The sequence below is a fragment of the Helicoverpa zea genome, chromosome 7 (genome assembly GCF_022581195.2).
Source record: "Helicoverpa zea isolate HzStark_Cry1AcR chromosome 7, ilHelZeax1.1, whole genome shotgun sequence".
Lineage (NCBI taxonomy): Eukaryota > Metazoa > Arthropoda > Insecta > Lepidoptera > Noctuidae > Helicoverpa > Helicoverpa zea.
Window position 1 is genome coordinate 8,762,552 of NC_061458.1, and position 14,873 is coordinate 8,777,424.

At 37.4% G+C, this 14,873-nt stretch overlaps 2 protein-coding genes across 3 annotated transcripts in view; both read right to left on the bottom strand.

Moving 5' to 3' along the window:
• Window positions 1–1,340, bottom strand: part of LOC124632134 — an 86,296-nt gene extending 84,956 nt beyond the window's left edge. Inside the window, exon 1 of one of the 2 annotated variants that reach the window (XM_047166813.1) lies at window positions 1,006–1,340. The gene's annotated coding sequence lies outside the window, so the exon portion shown is untranslated. Of the gene's footprint in view, window positions 1–1,001 lie in introns of both variants that reach the window. The other variant, XM_047166816.1, reaches the window with a different exon arrangement.
• A 1,059-nt stretch (window positions 1,341–2,399) lies between these two features.
• Window positions 2,400–14,434, bottom strand: LOC124631716 (zinc finger MIZ domain-containing protein 1). Its single transcript, XM_047166271.1, has 11 exons — window positions 14,062–14,434; window positions 13,175–13,323; window positions 9,060–9,189; window positions 7,853–8,612; window positions 7,633–7,765; window positions 7,341–7,551; window positions 6,877–7,217; window positions 6,642–6,789; window positions 6,183–6,524; window positions 5,772–5,972; window positions 2,400–5,564 (listed from the first exon to the last, which is right to left on the bottom strand). The coding sequence occupies exons 3-11, from the start codon at window positions 9,156–9,158 to the stop codon at window positions 5,403–5,405; spliced, it is 2,397 nt and encodes a 798-aa protein (XP_047022227.1). The 5' UTR covers window positions 9,159–9,189; window positions 13,175–13,323; window positions 14,062–14,434; the 3' UTR covers window positions 2,400–5,402.
• Window positions 14,435–14,873: the final 439 nt, after the last annotated feature.

Sequence of the window (14,873 nt, forward strand, 5' to 3'; positions counted from 1 at the left end):
AGTTATGGTTTTCTTTTGAAAATAGTTTCAAGAAAATCAGAAATAAAAACAAATAAAGCTGTAGTCCCGGAACTGAATGATTCTCTTAACACGTACTTAAGTGGAAAATGTATACAACCACAAAGGAAATCGTAACCTCTTGTAAATAAATGGCAATAGACCTAACTTCTAACGGTTATATCTGCTTATAAGTATCTTGTTTGAATCAAGATACTCATAAATCATATACCGTAAGTAGACGCCTGGCGTCTAAATAAGTATGTACAGAAAGTACATGTGTTATGTCGCCATTGTTCGCCAAGTGCGAGTCTTTGTCTGCTTTGCTTTATTCTTGAAGATGAAGGTTATTGATTTGATAAACATGTTATACTTGGACGTGCCATTTTCTTCTGATAAAGTTGATGTTTAAGTTAGAGCAGGATATAAATTAGCATAGATTAAAAAAAAAAAACATATAAATTTATATTTTCTAACTGCAAGGTTCTTTTTCAACCTAAACGTGTCATCAACAACAGGCATAGTTATTATTAGTATTTAGAATTAAATAAGTACTTAAACGATTATCTAGTAATTTGATATCTTGAAGAAATACATATAGGTTATGCTATAGGTAATAAATAACATACAAATATTGCTGAATCTTACTAAGAGCCACGTTCGCGATGCATTCCTTATTAAAGCCGTGTTCTTTCAAAACGATCTTAAGACATCTACCTGCTGATAAACAACCCGACCCTTTAGCCAAAAAAAGATTCGACAGCAAGGTTTTAGATAAGTGGATAAGCTAAACTTGTCAACCACAAAGAAAAACTCAAAAATTAGAACATATCTTTAAATAAACTCACGATACAATATGTTTTAATAAAATCGAATAAAAAAGTATAAAATTAGATGAAAGATTCTCTAATGACGATGACGAATTAAGACAAACATACCAGTGTTTATCAAAATAAAACAGTTTTGAATGTATCGAAATGCATTATTGGTTAAAATAGACTTACCTACCTTTAGTCCTTAAGCTCGGTCGTCACTGCAGTCTAGGCGTTCAATATAAAATATGAGCATAGGTTGACTAAACAAACAACAGAAAAGCTACTTTCAATACATTGAGGACTTAAAATCTGGTTCCGCGATACCGCTATGCACTTAAGGAGAAGTTTACGAACGCATTCCTCGGCTGTTTCCAAACCGTGCACACTCTAACCGCACTGTTAGTGTTTAAAAACTGTCTTGTTGTTCGTGGTGCTAAGAATACAATATAGTTCGTTTGACGGTGGCGTTCGTTCGATCGTTTTATCGTTGAACCGGTAGGACGGGGCGCGATACCTGCCGCGGACCCGTCGACTAATCGACTGTCTGTGCTATAGGGCACGTGTTTACATGCGATCCATTGGTGTGTGTGCGTGCGCGAAGGCTTCGCTGCGCGTGCGAGTGCACAGTGTTGCCAACCGAAAAAAATTACCACCAAATGAGTTATTATATAGTTATTATCAATTGTGGGAAAACGGTAAATAGTCATTGATCGATATTACAAGTATTTTTTATAAAATATAATTGTAGACTTTTTTTATACGGCAGACGAACCCCATAGAAATCTTTTAAAACCGCACCTTGAAGTTATAGCATATCTTTTTTCATCAATTCAACCCCGTAAAGTTAATAACATAAGTATTCATCTATTAACGTCGTAGTTGGAATAATAATTGCTGGTTCGATTTTAGATTATGTTGTAAAGCCACTTGTGATTATTTTAATTCTACGTATTAATATGCTAAGTTCTCCAACATCGTATAAAATATGAATAGCAGTTTAAGTTTATGCTTATGGCAACATCAATAACTTAGACAGCTACGTATACAAAACTGGAGAAGCTTTAATAAAGCACTGAGAGGTATCCTTTGGGTTTAGTTTTATTTTCGTTTATAAATAGCCTACATACTGGTTTGACTTCTTGTGAACACACTGTAATGGTTGGATTTCTCAAAACATTCCACCATATAAACTTTTATAATTAGACATCATTTTGAACACTAAACAGGTTTATCCTGTGGTTTTTAATACCCCATATCGTTACAAGGTAAATAAATTAGTCTACTATGTATACTACGTATGCAATGTACATATTTTGACTATCGAACACGGGTTCACTGTTCGGTTCAATCAAGTTAATTATTTGGTTCACTATTATTTAATAAGCAAAGTATTTTGAGGCATACACAGAATCTAAGTTGTGGCTATTTAAAGGTACTTAAAAGTATCCAATTTTCTTTTATCCGATCTTAGAAGCCAATTTTGATTTGATTACTTAAGTTGCAATCATCAGTAGATTATATATTTTAAATCCATGGGAAGTCGAGACTTCGATTTATTAAGTCGTCTAGTTGAATAAAAGTCATAGATTATAATTTTTAGATTTATTTTATTTTCAATAACATAAAAATGTTATGTTTTTTTTTTCATTTTACACATTTCGAAATGAATTCAGTGGGTACCAACCTGATTGCTAAAAATTTTCACATAATGTTCAAATGTTAAATACGCTACAATACAGTTTGGCTTTGCATTAACTTCTGAGTCATGGGTCGCATGTTACCTTATTTAGAATCCTTTTTCACTTATTTCCAAATGCTGCTTATATTTGTACGAGCACAAAATCTACTTCACAGCTGTTCATTATAATATTCAACAAAATATATAATATTGTAATTGTTTACTCATTTGGATGAATCATTCGATTCGATTTTTGTTATTTTTTTTATAATGTGATATGCTATAAATTTTTTGTGATATTTTCAATTTTTATATAAACGAATTCATTAATTTTAAATTACCTAAAATAGGTAAACACGTAAAAAATTACTATTTGGTCACACAAAAATCGGCGCGATGATTCACCCAATAGCAATATTCACTACAATAAATAGATCTAGCTAACTGGAATTGAAGGTCCCTTAAAATTATGTAATTTATGCTAAAGCTGTGATCAACTAGACACACAATCAATCAACCACGAACGGACGACAACAAAAACTTGACAACGATTCGTAAATTATTTCTAACTTGTTTGAATAATTGACCACGGCTTTGTATAATACTAATTTTATTGTTTTTCGTAATAGATTGACTAACTCTAAAGAGGCGTCCATATTCATAGCATGAAGTTAAGATGCGCAAATCATCAATTTACATAAGTAGTAAAGAATCGACAGTTTTACGTACAACTCTTAAGATAGAGATATCTTTATAAACTGTTATTAAAAATTGAATTAACCATACGTTTGAAAAATTTACAACATCTAAATGAATTGTGGTGTCATGATGTCAAATTTTATGGGAACTTAATTCCATTTAGAAATAATGTTGTTGATAATTTGCGCTGCGCGTTACTCTAAATATATAGATATATAAAAATAAGTTAAAACAAATATAGTTGAATTAGCTTGCGCAAACATCAAAATTGAAACCAAACATTTGAAAATACGTGAAATAAGATTTTGTCAATTCGATGCTCATCGCAAATTTTATTCCTATTTTATATAAATACTTTAAAATAATGCATTTAACTATGTATTTTAAATAATTTTATATAATCAGCACTTTATTATTATTGCTTTAATGTGTATCTGAGGTGGGCAAAACGAAACAAAATTAAGATGAGCACAGATGTAACATATTTTTCTATGAATTATATTGGAGTTTGCACTTGTAAATAGAGAAACGTTTTAGAGCACAAATACAGTACCATCAACTTAGAGTGAACAATAAGGTGAGAATTATTTCAATAAATATCGCATGCATTAAGTTATTACTTTCTACAGATACTATTACATGGTCTCATTTCAAATTAAGAATACCTACATTAATTTATCAACTCAAGTAAAAGGAACTTATTTCCGGACAAAATTAATATAATACAAAGGGACTAGTTTAACGAAACTCGTAAAATATGTGTGTAATGACAAAAATATTAAGTAGCAGTAAGTGTATAAGAGACGTTTTAATAAATAAATAATGAATAGAGTCGACTGTTAATAGATAAGTTGTTAGCTTACTGTACTGGGCTCCAAACGCATAGGCTTGTGTAATAGGTATGGTAATTTTGTATGTACATGTAAAACCATGTGTAGATTTTTCTTTAATTTAGTAATACTATACTAAACTGGCCGTCATATAAGTATCTGCCATGTTCTTTTCCTATATATAACTAGGTAATATAATATTCTTATCTAGATTCATATTTACAAATAATACAGTTCATTACTATTTATATAGAAATTAAAATATATTTCTATCATTCTTCGATTCACATAACGCAAAATAATTTAACAGAGTTCATTTTTGCACTCACATTTACAATATACTTTTGTAACTAATTTGTTACCATTTATTTGTTGATTTCAAACAACTCATTTAGAATATATCACCCAAAAGCGAGTAGCGTTATACTCACGAATCCTATCATATCTTACCATTTAAAAATGCAGAATATGCGAAAACTTGAAGGAATATGTTTACAGTAAATGGCAATTGAACATTATAGTTCGCTCGCATCCAATAGGAACTATAAGATTCACAATGCCTCCGGACGGGCCGGCCGCACTCGCGTTATTCTATACATACAAGAAGCCGCCCGGCTCCGTCCACAGTACACAAAACAACTAGCACAAATAAAATAACTCCTCTTTATTATTTACAACCTGGTGAACTATTCACAAATTATGGACACAAATTAAAATCTCTAATCGATTACAGTTATATCGAATAAGAAGTTGAATTATTAATGAAAATTTGTGTTACAGTTTATGCTAGAGTTTAGAATATTAAAGGAGCTCAATAGCGCCACCGTGTGTGCGGCGGTGCGAGGAACTATACATGCACAACACCGCAGTGTCTATGGCCGTTCGCCTCCAATACTTTACTTATATACCTAATAAATGTTCTCCAACACCATTGTTTCAACAATTGATGCCTCGGTGTGCCGCTGCGTTCAACATGACAGCGTTGTCTGAACTTCTACAAGACGATAACACCTTTACAAGGTGACAGAGATTCTGATAGCATCTACTGTTCGAACGCTTTGCAATACTCAACCCAGCGACACGTGGAGAAGGAACTAAAATCTAATATCACAATATCGGGCTTCTGGCTTGATTGCGAGTTGAACAAACGCCTAGTTTGACACTCGAGCGAACAAATCCCTCTAACAAGCGAGTTACGTAGACGGTAGTTGATGTTAGAAAGTTTAATTTCCTCATAAGTTAGTTGACAGGCCTTGAAACAGGCAAAACGTGGTAGAGTATTATCTGTTAAGTACAATTGGAGATCTTCAGTTTCCTTTGTTGAGGTGAATTTAATTGACTTGTTGTAATCCCGTCTACGTACATCTCGACAGGTCACTACGTTCACTCGAACAGCGCTAGGAGGTCGTCGGAGGATGGCGCTCGTGGCGGGTGGCTGCCCGCCGACGACGATGATGACGGCGGTGTCGCTAATAGCTCACCGAGTGCCGGCGCATCTAAGTACGACAACAGCTCCATGGGGTCCACGCTTGTCTCCGGCAATAACTGGAATGGCGAAATAGTTGGCTTAGCTTGCGTTGCTACTATATGGACTTTGTTTTTTGCTTCTGATAGGTTATTTTACAGTATATCAGATGGGATTAGTTACTACGCTACATTTATTCAAAATGTAATAATGCTTATTAATAGAAAAACTATTTTCCCAACAAAATAAATACTTTAACTGATATCTGAAAGTTTAATGTGTCTTACATTGAGATTATCTGTCCCTTCTCCATCTATGACGGCGGCGGGATCGAAGTTGAGGTCGGCGGGTATGTCGACATCCGTGAGCGAGTGATGGTCTACGGACGGCGGACCCGGCGTGTGTGACGAGCCGGGCGTATGCGCGCCGCCTCCGCCCGGCGTGTGCGCCGACCCAGGAGTGTGCGGTGTATGGGGCGTATGCGGCATCTAAACAACACGTACATAGCTTGGTAAGAACCTAATTAAATCCAAATATATACTAGCGTTAATAAGTTTTGCTCACGCATATTTCACAATTAAATTAATCATTGTGCCGTTGCTTGATTTATATAGTAAAAATGTAACCATTCAGTTACTATTAGCTTCTTTAACTTGACATTTAACTTTTGTATCTGAAGAAATAATTATCGTATTTACCTGATCGTTGAGGCTCTTCTCCATTGCGTTGAGAGGATCTAATGAGTTGACGCTCTCATTCAGATGTGACAGAGGTCCGTTTCCTGCAAACTCGTTACTGCCAGGCCCATTATTCATACCAAAGTCGTAATTCTGATTGTTCGAACTTGAATTTCTATTCTGTCCGTTCTGGTTGTATGAGGAGATCATTGAGCCACTGGCGATTGTGTTCATGTCTGGAGGAAGGTATGGTGATAGAGCTTGATTCATGTCCCAGTTGTTCATCGTTGGCATGTTCATGGATCCCGGTGATACCGCTTTACTGCGTTTTCCAACACTACCGTCACTGCTATCTTCTTCTTGCTGCAATTAAATATACGCCTTAGAATCATTCTTCAATATAAAGTTATTAGTAACTGATAAAGCCGATTTGGGCTCACAGTTTAAATAACATATTATTACTCTTTTACAAATACTCACCTTTATTCCAGTATTGTTGGCGATCTTAGTTGCTTTCCAGTTAGCACCGCTATCGATCGTGACTTCGTCTACATCTGAACTGTTCAACGTGTTAAGGATACCCCACATGTATTGATCAACTTCCAAACCTTCTAACTGTGCTGGTTTGCTGAAAATAAATTATCTCGTTAGATTCTACATCATTTATAAATTATAACTAATGATGTTAAGCATATATTGTTGACTGAAAACTTACTTGCAAACCGGACACCGCCATGACCCTCGTTCACAGTTAAGTTGTAAATATGACTCGAGATCGAAGCATTGTATGTGTTTACATTCATGCCCACGTGCCGGTAGTGTGATCTTTTTAAACGTGATTGGACATTTTAACGATACTTTTAAAGCTGTTTGTTCAACGCTGTCCCTGTCGTTAGCTGTGTTAGATCCATTGCTACCATTCGTCGGTGTCTGATTGAAGTTCATCTTGATTTTCGCGATGCAGTGGTCTGCTGTTAATAGGCGTTTTCTTAGTAGGCCTTGTAATACACTCCGTACGCTCGGCCGATGCACTAATTGTAATACAAACAGATGTGACTGAAAATAAAAAGAAAACAATTAATATATGTAGACATTACAATTATTCGGGGTTTGGTTATTTTTAACATATTGTTTGAATGCATGGTTACTTATTATGGTGTTAACTTATAAAAAACTTACACAACAGCAAGCTGAGACGGTGATTTGTATCGTGTTTCGGCCTGGCTGGCACACTTCTTTCAGGTACAATGGTTTGTGTGATGTTTTGTTCTCTCCTCTATCTATAACTAATGGAGTCGCGTTGACCGACACTTGAACACTTGCAGGCCAGTTGGTGTTCATCTGTCTATCCTCATGGTGGAAGCATTTTAATTGCAACTCAAGGTCCGATCTGTGACAAAAATTATAAATTTTAATACATGTCCGTTTAATTCTATCATGAGTTCTGTCTTGTGTTAATCATAATATTTACCTCCATATTAACGTTGAATGGACCGTGGGTTTTAATTGAAATACATGATTGCTAACTGCTAAATTATGTTCTAATCTAAATGGTGGTAATATAATACCATCTCTTACGGGGAATGTTAACCGGAGCTCGTCATCTGAAAAAAGTAAATAAATATTTAGTCACTTTGTTTTACTATACGCGTAATGCGCTACCCATAAAAAAATGTATGTAGTGTCCTTACTTTGCATGCCCATAGGTGGTTTGAGCTCGTTGAAGTGGGGTTTCACATCACCATTAGGACTGATGTAAGGGGGCATACTACTTGCGGGCGTTAGCGGGGGCGTTGGATTACCAGGAACCGGACTGTGTTGATAACTCATGTTGGTGCGCATCGCTACCTCTTGCGCGAACTGGCCACCGTATTGCCCACCATATTGCGCATTACTATTCTGATGCTGAGGGAACTGGTTTGGCACACCACCATTGAAGTACTGCCCCTGGTTCGAGTACGGCGGTGTTGACTGTCTCATTGTTCCTCTCATTGCTGCACCGAAGTTTCCGCTCGGCCCTAATGGTTGCTGCGGTGGGTACTGCCCTTGGAAGCCTGGTCTACCACCGTACCCTGCAGGGTACTGAGTTGGCCCAAAACCGGGCTGCCCACTCATGTACTGCGTCTTTCGCTGGCCCATGAGCATGGTACCGGATGGATATGGCGTATGTCGCCTTTGATATCCCGGTCCCATCTTTGCCGAGCTGCTCATTTGTCCAGGCCCCATCTGGGACGGCATCATGTTGGCGTGCATACCCATGTTAGCCATCTGCGCCATTGGGTTCATGCCATTCATACCAGCGTTTCCCATCTGTCCCATGCTGGTCATTCCGTTCATCCCGCCGTTACCTCCCATCCCCATCCCAGTCATGGCTGGGTTATGGCTGCGTTGTTGACCGTAGCCATTCATCGCGCCATATTGGGGATTTCCCATAGTCATGTTGTTTTGCATCTGAAAAGTGAAAAACATGTCTTTATAATGGTATACGTGACTGCATTCACGTTTAGAAATTGCTATTACTATAATGCTATTTTCAAGTCCTTAAGATTAGCTCATTCAGTAGAAATTGCATGAGTAATAATTATTATAATTTCGAATGAATGACGTTTATATTATGTTAATGAATTTTTGACGTAAAGACCTTTTTTTAATGAATAATATGATCAATATTTAATCCTTACTTCAAAATTATAAATGTGAAAGTAAATCTGCTTTCACGCTAAACCTAATTAACCAATTTGAATCATATTTGGTACACAGATAGTGTATACAGCGAAAAGACATAGGCTACTTTTTATCAGGGTGGGGCAAGTTGTTCCTTCAGTAACTGGGTGAAAATTGGCCAATGCATATCATACAAGGGATCTTTCAATTTCAAGAATAGCATCCAAGTATTACCTGCGAGAAAGGCTGCGAGTCCTGCATCGCGGCCGTGGTGGCCGCGGCGACCATTGCGGCGGTGGCGCCGAACTGCGCGTTCTCGCCCCCGCCGCTCATCGCGCCCGAACCGCCGGCGCACCCATAGCCGCTATAACAATACAACCATAATACAGTCAACTACTTGCCACTAAATGTAATCTATGTTGTAATGCAGACGGCCAGAGGAGAGGTTACTGGAAATGCAAATATATAATTCGCATAGAAATTGTATCTACTAATTCCATTTCACGCTTCTGTACAGATGTTTTGTAACTACGCCTTTGCAAAAATATTACAACATTACCAAGTAACGTTGGTAAACGGTGTTTAAAAAAGTATTTACATCTTAAAGAATGGATGAAGTAGATACACGTGTACATATTATATGTGAAATCGGTCCAGTTAATATTATTTCACTCGCGATACGAACAGTTTCTATTGCAAGCGGCCTTGCAGAATCGAACATTCCACACGTTAACGCTTCGATTATTAATAAACTCAGACTCAATATTCAACCCAAATTCTATCGACGCAAGATCTTTTTTAAATACGCACCGTGATTTTATTATTTTACTAACAATGAGAGAAAAAATCAATATGGACGTATAGTGACGCGTTGTAACCCCTGTGTTTCTCTCGGGATGTGTTTGATTTTTTGTACGGCGCCGGAGTGGGAGAACGATTCATGTGAACTGCTTTTGGGGCGAATTCCCGAGCCTTCCCGGAGCCCTTTCTAATAATTCCTTTTCGACAAATGCACGACAAACACTCGCACGGGCTGCCCATTGTTGTAAGCATCTGTAGTGGAGCAACAATATTGGCCCTTTGTGAATGTGTATGAAATTATTTTATGAATACACATTTACGTGTGTGCGTACAGTATGGTCGTAAACAGTTACTGATTACGTGCACAATTAATTGAGTAGTAAAATTTACCTTTATGTAACTGTTCAATTCATAACTTGATAAAATTGGTTTCTTAGCTGAGATTACATATCTTCTCTTTTTGGGATTACCTAAATAAATGAAGCTGTTTTGGCTGTAGTTTGAAAATAAATCTCATCAAACAGTTACTATTAAACACTTTAAGTGGCCCGTAAATGGCTTAACAGATACTTAACAGCATCAACAACTAATAAACATACGAGTCAACAACGCTCATCTCGACATCGTCTCTATTCATCGTCGCTGCAGATGATTTACAAGGGTCCTTCCTTAGGTAAACTCGGGCCGGCCTTCTCTTCTTTTTATAGTTTTGTCTGGACCTTTTTCTTTTTGCCGACCGAAATGTGTAGTCGACAAAAAATCTGTGTGTTCTGCATCCTGGTACACTTTTTGTAAAAGTCGTACCACATCCGAATAATCACTTTACCTACGGACTGTTCAAAATATTTGGGCTGTTGAATGCTAACGTTCATCTGAGGTATTCTTTTGAGACACTTCTGGGAACACCTTCATAAAAGAACACTCAGTGTAGCTGCTCAAACTTAATGAAACTTATGTATGTGAGTGTACTGAACGTAATATTTAGTGGTTTTTGCATAGGATAATTATTGTGACACGATCTCGACGTGGGCGCCCGCTCTTTGACATAAGAAAGTTCTAAATAAATCAATATGAATGAGTAGGTAAGCCGCTATTTTGAGAAGCTGGAAGGTGTTTGGCATAGTATTGAGAGATGTGCGAGTAACGCGTAGGTATTTTGATACATAGGCTGCAGTTAATTTTAGATTAGTGCGCAGACGTGTTGGATTCCTGGTTAATTGGCAGTCGAGATAATCGTGTATCGAATCCAACTGCTAAGAGTCGTGCTTCTGCTTTCTGATTTATTATATATCTGATCTGATTATAAATATAACGCTCACATTTATAATAGTAGCATCTAAAATATGAGTTTTTACATTTCACAAATTACTTGTACGCGTGTATAACTAGATGTTTAATTTTATTTGATGTGAAGTGTTAAATAAGGCATTAATTGTGATTCTCGTATAGATTACTATCGCGCTAGCGTGAAGCCGTGGCGTGTTCCACCCCTGTGTTTGGACGACAGTTGGTCACCCCCATTTAAATGCCACTTCACATTGTGGCTTGTGCGCACACTGACATAATATAAAAGCGTTAACATTAATATTATTGAATCAATCGTTTTGACATCTTAGGTAACTTTTAAATTTTATTAAATTCCAATAATTACGTATTTTGCAATGGACATCTTTTTTATCTTTGATGATGGATACCGGTCTAAGTCATTTAAAACATAAGAGAAAATTACAGAAAATGAAATAATGTACCAAAAGTATTTTTTTTAATCATATTAATTAGAATATGTAATATCTATATCACATTCTCATCAATTGACGCGGGATTCGGAGAATGAATCATACTTCGAGGAGCGGATTCCGGGGGTTTACAAATGGAGCCGAACGTTCCGGGGTAAATACGGTACAATGAGCGGGGAAGGGTCGGCTACGTCGCCTAGGGTAAGTGGGGCCGGTCACGTCAATATGGGGCTTTATTATGGCGACGCTACCGATAATAATTTGTTTGGCTGCGATGATTTTGAGGCGAAAGGAATCGCGCGTTTCGATTAATACTTTTAGGTCTTAGTTAATGTATACGTTTATAACACCCGGCGAGTATGGCTTATAGTCGTGACTAAAGTATTATAGAAACATTTAAGGTTTCCTTTGAGAATACGTTCGGGGCATGCCGCACGTGGTGTAATGTATGTTGTGTCAGTGCATCCGCCCCCAGACGCCTCGCTCAATTCAAACTGACGTTTTTTCCCACGATCACTTACTAACGGTTACAAATCTCTTTATGCTACTCATAACTCACTTATACTTATAACATTCTTAACACTTTATTATTTAGGTAATATTAATTGAATGGGAACTTTATTTAAGTTTTCCCTACCTTCCCTACCCTTGAAGTTAAGTAGACTTCCTGTGTTAAGTTCACACAATCTCGTTGCCGGTTCCCCACTTTTATTATTATTTACTTATTGGTTTTGAATAAAGGCAGCCTGCCATCAACAATATGTCGTTTGTAAAGGTGACTACTAAACAAAGCCGTTGAGCGCTTCGACTTAACACCTGCCAGATTTTTTTATATTTGATATTGTAATTTATTTTACTGATCATTAACGGTGTAAAAAGGTTATTAAGACAATCTTCTATTATATTTTGTTCGGACTTATGACAGTTAAATTAATAAAAGTAGAAAGTAAAAAAGGTGAAAAAATCTTTAGAAATGAATCTTAACTGTTCGATGCTCTCGGTCGTATTGCTAGTTTAAATGTTTTGTTTATTTGTGTTTATTGTAAGCGCTAAAGTGCAGTCACCGCGTGCATTCCCATTATGCGCTTGTGTGAGAGTTGCGTAAATGTGTGCGTGCGTCTGCAGTAGTGTGAGTGCAATGATGTGCGACTGTGTGAGTGCTGGGTGCCCTGAAGCGTTTGTGCGTGTGAATGGAGGAGCACATTTCATTTATAATTGCAGCGATGCGCGGTCGACAATGTCACACTTGTGTGTGTACTTTTAACTTTATGTTTATTTTATTAAGGAAAACTCTATACTTTGATTATAAAATTTTGATTTTTATGCCTTGTCTTATTAGATTGGCTTTGTAATAAGAATTGCACAGTTAATTTAATACAAGAATCGTAAGGTAGTTTAAGGTATTTGCGTAGATGGTGTATTTTTGATTTTATTGCTTGTTAACTACGATAAGGTGGCACAGGTAAGCCGAGTCACGTTTCAGCGTTTTGTTGAAATGTAAACAAACTTGTTCCGGATAAGATAAAAACAGTAAAGGTAACCAACTACGTACACCTTTACAAAGCGTCAAGTTTTGGTAGCTGATAACGAATTAGAGATCAACCTGTACGTCAATTTTGATTAGCAAGTTAGTTAATTATGTACAGAATGACGATGGTAATTTTTTTCAAAACGAAATTAGTAAATAGGTGTCTAATTTCGTAGGGTAGTATTTATGTTACTATCTTATTTTTTTACGCAACTTTCTCAAATATTTTCGCATTCCTTTGACCATATTACGGTAGAAATTTAAAAGTGATTTTTGTGACTCACCTAGGGGTGTTGACTCTGTATCCAATGGTCCCTTGCAATGGGTTGTGTTTTCCACTATCGGGAGCTTGTGCTCCCCCGTAGGTGATGATAGAGCCCGCGTATCCGGCCGTACTATTAGAGTGCGCCGTCCTGATGTTCCAAGGCACCCCCTGAAACACGATGCACCTGGTTTGTTGCGATCCAAAAACACCGACCTCAACTCGAAACTGACATCTTCACTAATCAGCAAAACTCCACAGTATTTCCATAATTGAAAATTCTATATTTTTTTTCACCAATATTGTACTCGTGTCAGTCGCGAGCGTACAGTCGTATTTTCTGTTATCGCGTATCGCGCGTAAATTTCGCTCCAGCCGTTTGTCGAACAGCAACAATCGACGAAACGTTCATCGTTTACCTTTGTGAAATGTTCAGCGTCGTCATCTATTATGAGCCTCTTGTTTATCATTTCTTATGTTGATACATATTTTTTTTCTGTTTTTAACTACTTTTACTTTTTTAATTACTCCCAATTTAAATTAATTTATTCGTGATGTTAATCAATGTTAATCATCACATCATCTCATCAAAAATCATAATTGTTTACATTCACGTTTGTGTATTTTTTTCTGTCTTCACAAGTTGTCTTTCACATTTGTAGTTCTGTCAACGATGAACGCTTCGCGAATTCATTCCATCTTCGAATCAGCTGAGGCAAAATCCAGCGTGTACGTTTTACGACAGGTGGTGTCCTGGCTTTAAAACTCCCACAAGTTTATTGTTATAAATAAATTATGTGGTAACGAGAAAAGTATTTTTCTCAATATTTTCATCTCCAAAATAATATTTTGTAAACTTGTAAAAAGTGTTAAAACCAGAGCACAGTTTAGAATAACACTTTTATTTACTTGAATGCCACTTTCACGTAACACAAATCTTGATTTCACTGCAGAAATATTTAATTCATAATCCAATGTTGACACTTAGAATAAATCCTTTTCGGTAATCCACTTCACTGTTTGTTCAAAAATCCAAATTGTCACTTATCACAACTCATCAAAATCCAAATCCAGGGACTAATGAGATCAAAACTTGTCACTGTGTTCCAGCATTCGATAGCCAATATGTTATCGTTCACTCACGAGTCCGACTTTGAAGTCACCGAAACATCATAGACGTGTTGCACGAGTGTCGACACCGACGTCACTGGCTACGACGGCGAACGACCGCGCATTCGACCGTCAAAGGTAACACTGGATGATGGCGATGGCGAGCCGGCGACGGTGAGTGAGAGGTTGCGGCGCGGGGCGCTCCCACCCCGCGCGACGTTGCCAGCTCGCCGCGATAAGTGGCGCACCCCCGCGTCCCCCGCTCGTAAGTCGTCGTCTCGGCACTCGGCGATCGGCCGCGTTCGGGCGCCATCGTCACCGTATCGGCTCTCTGCCCCACCCCGCGCGCTCGACGTTTTCACGTAACGGTCCTCAATCGAGCGCGATACTGCCACTGCGATAGTTGCAATGTTCTGCCGTCATTGCGATTTCAATGATTAAAGTGGAGCGCCATCGATGAAAATTATATTGAATGATTTAATAAAATTCCCTGGGAAAATAACACCTTTTTGGAATGACATAAAAAAACTTGACGATAGGATTGAAATAAATAATTTGGTCTTATTCTCAGGTAGATATTATGTATCTCAGTTTTTGCGCAGTCGACGCGC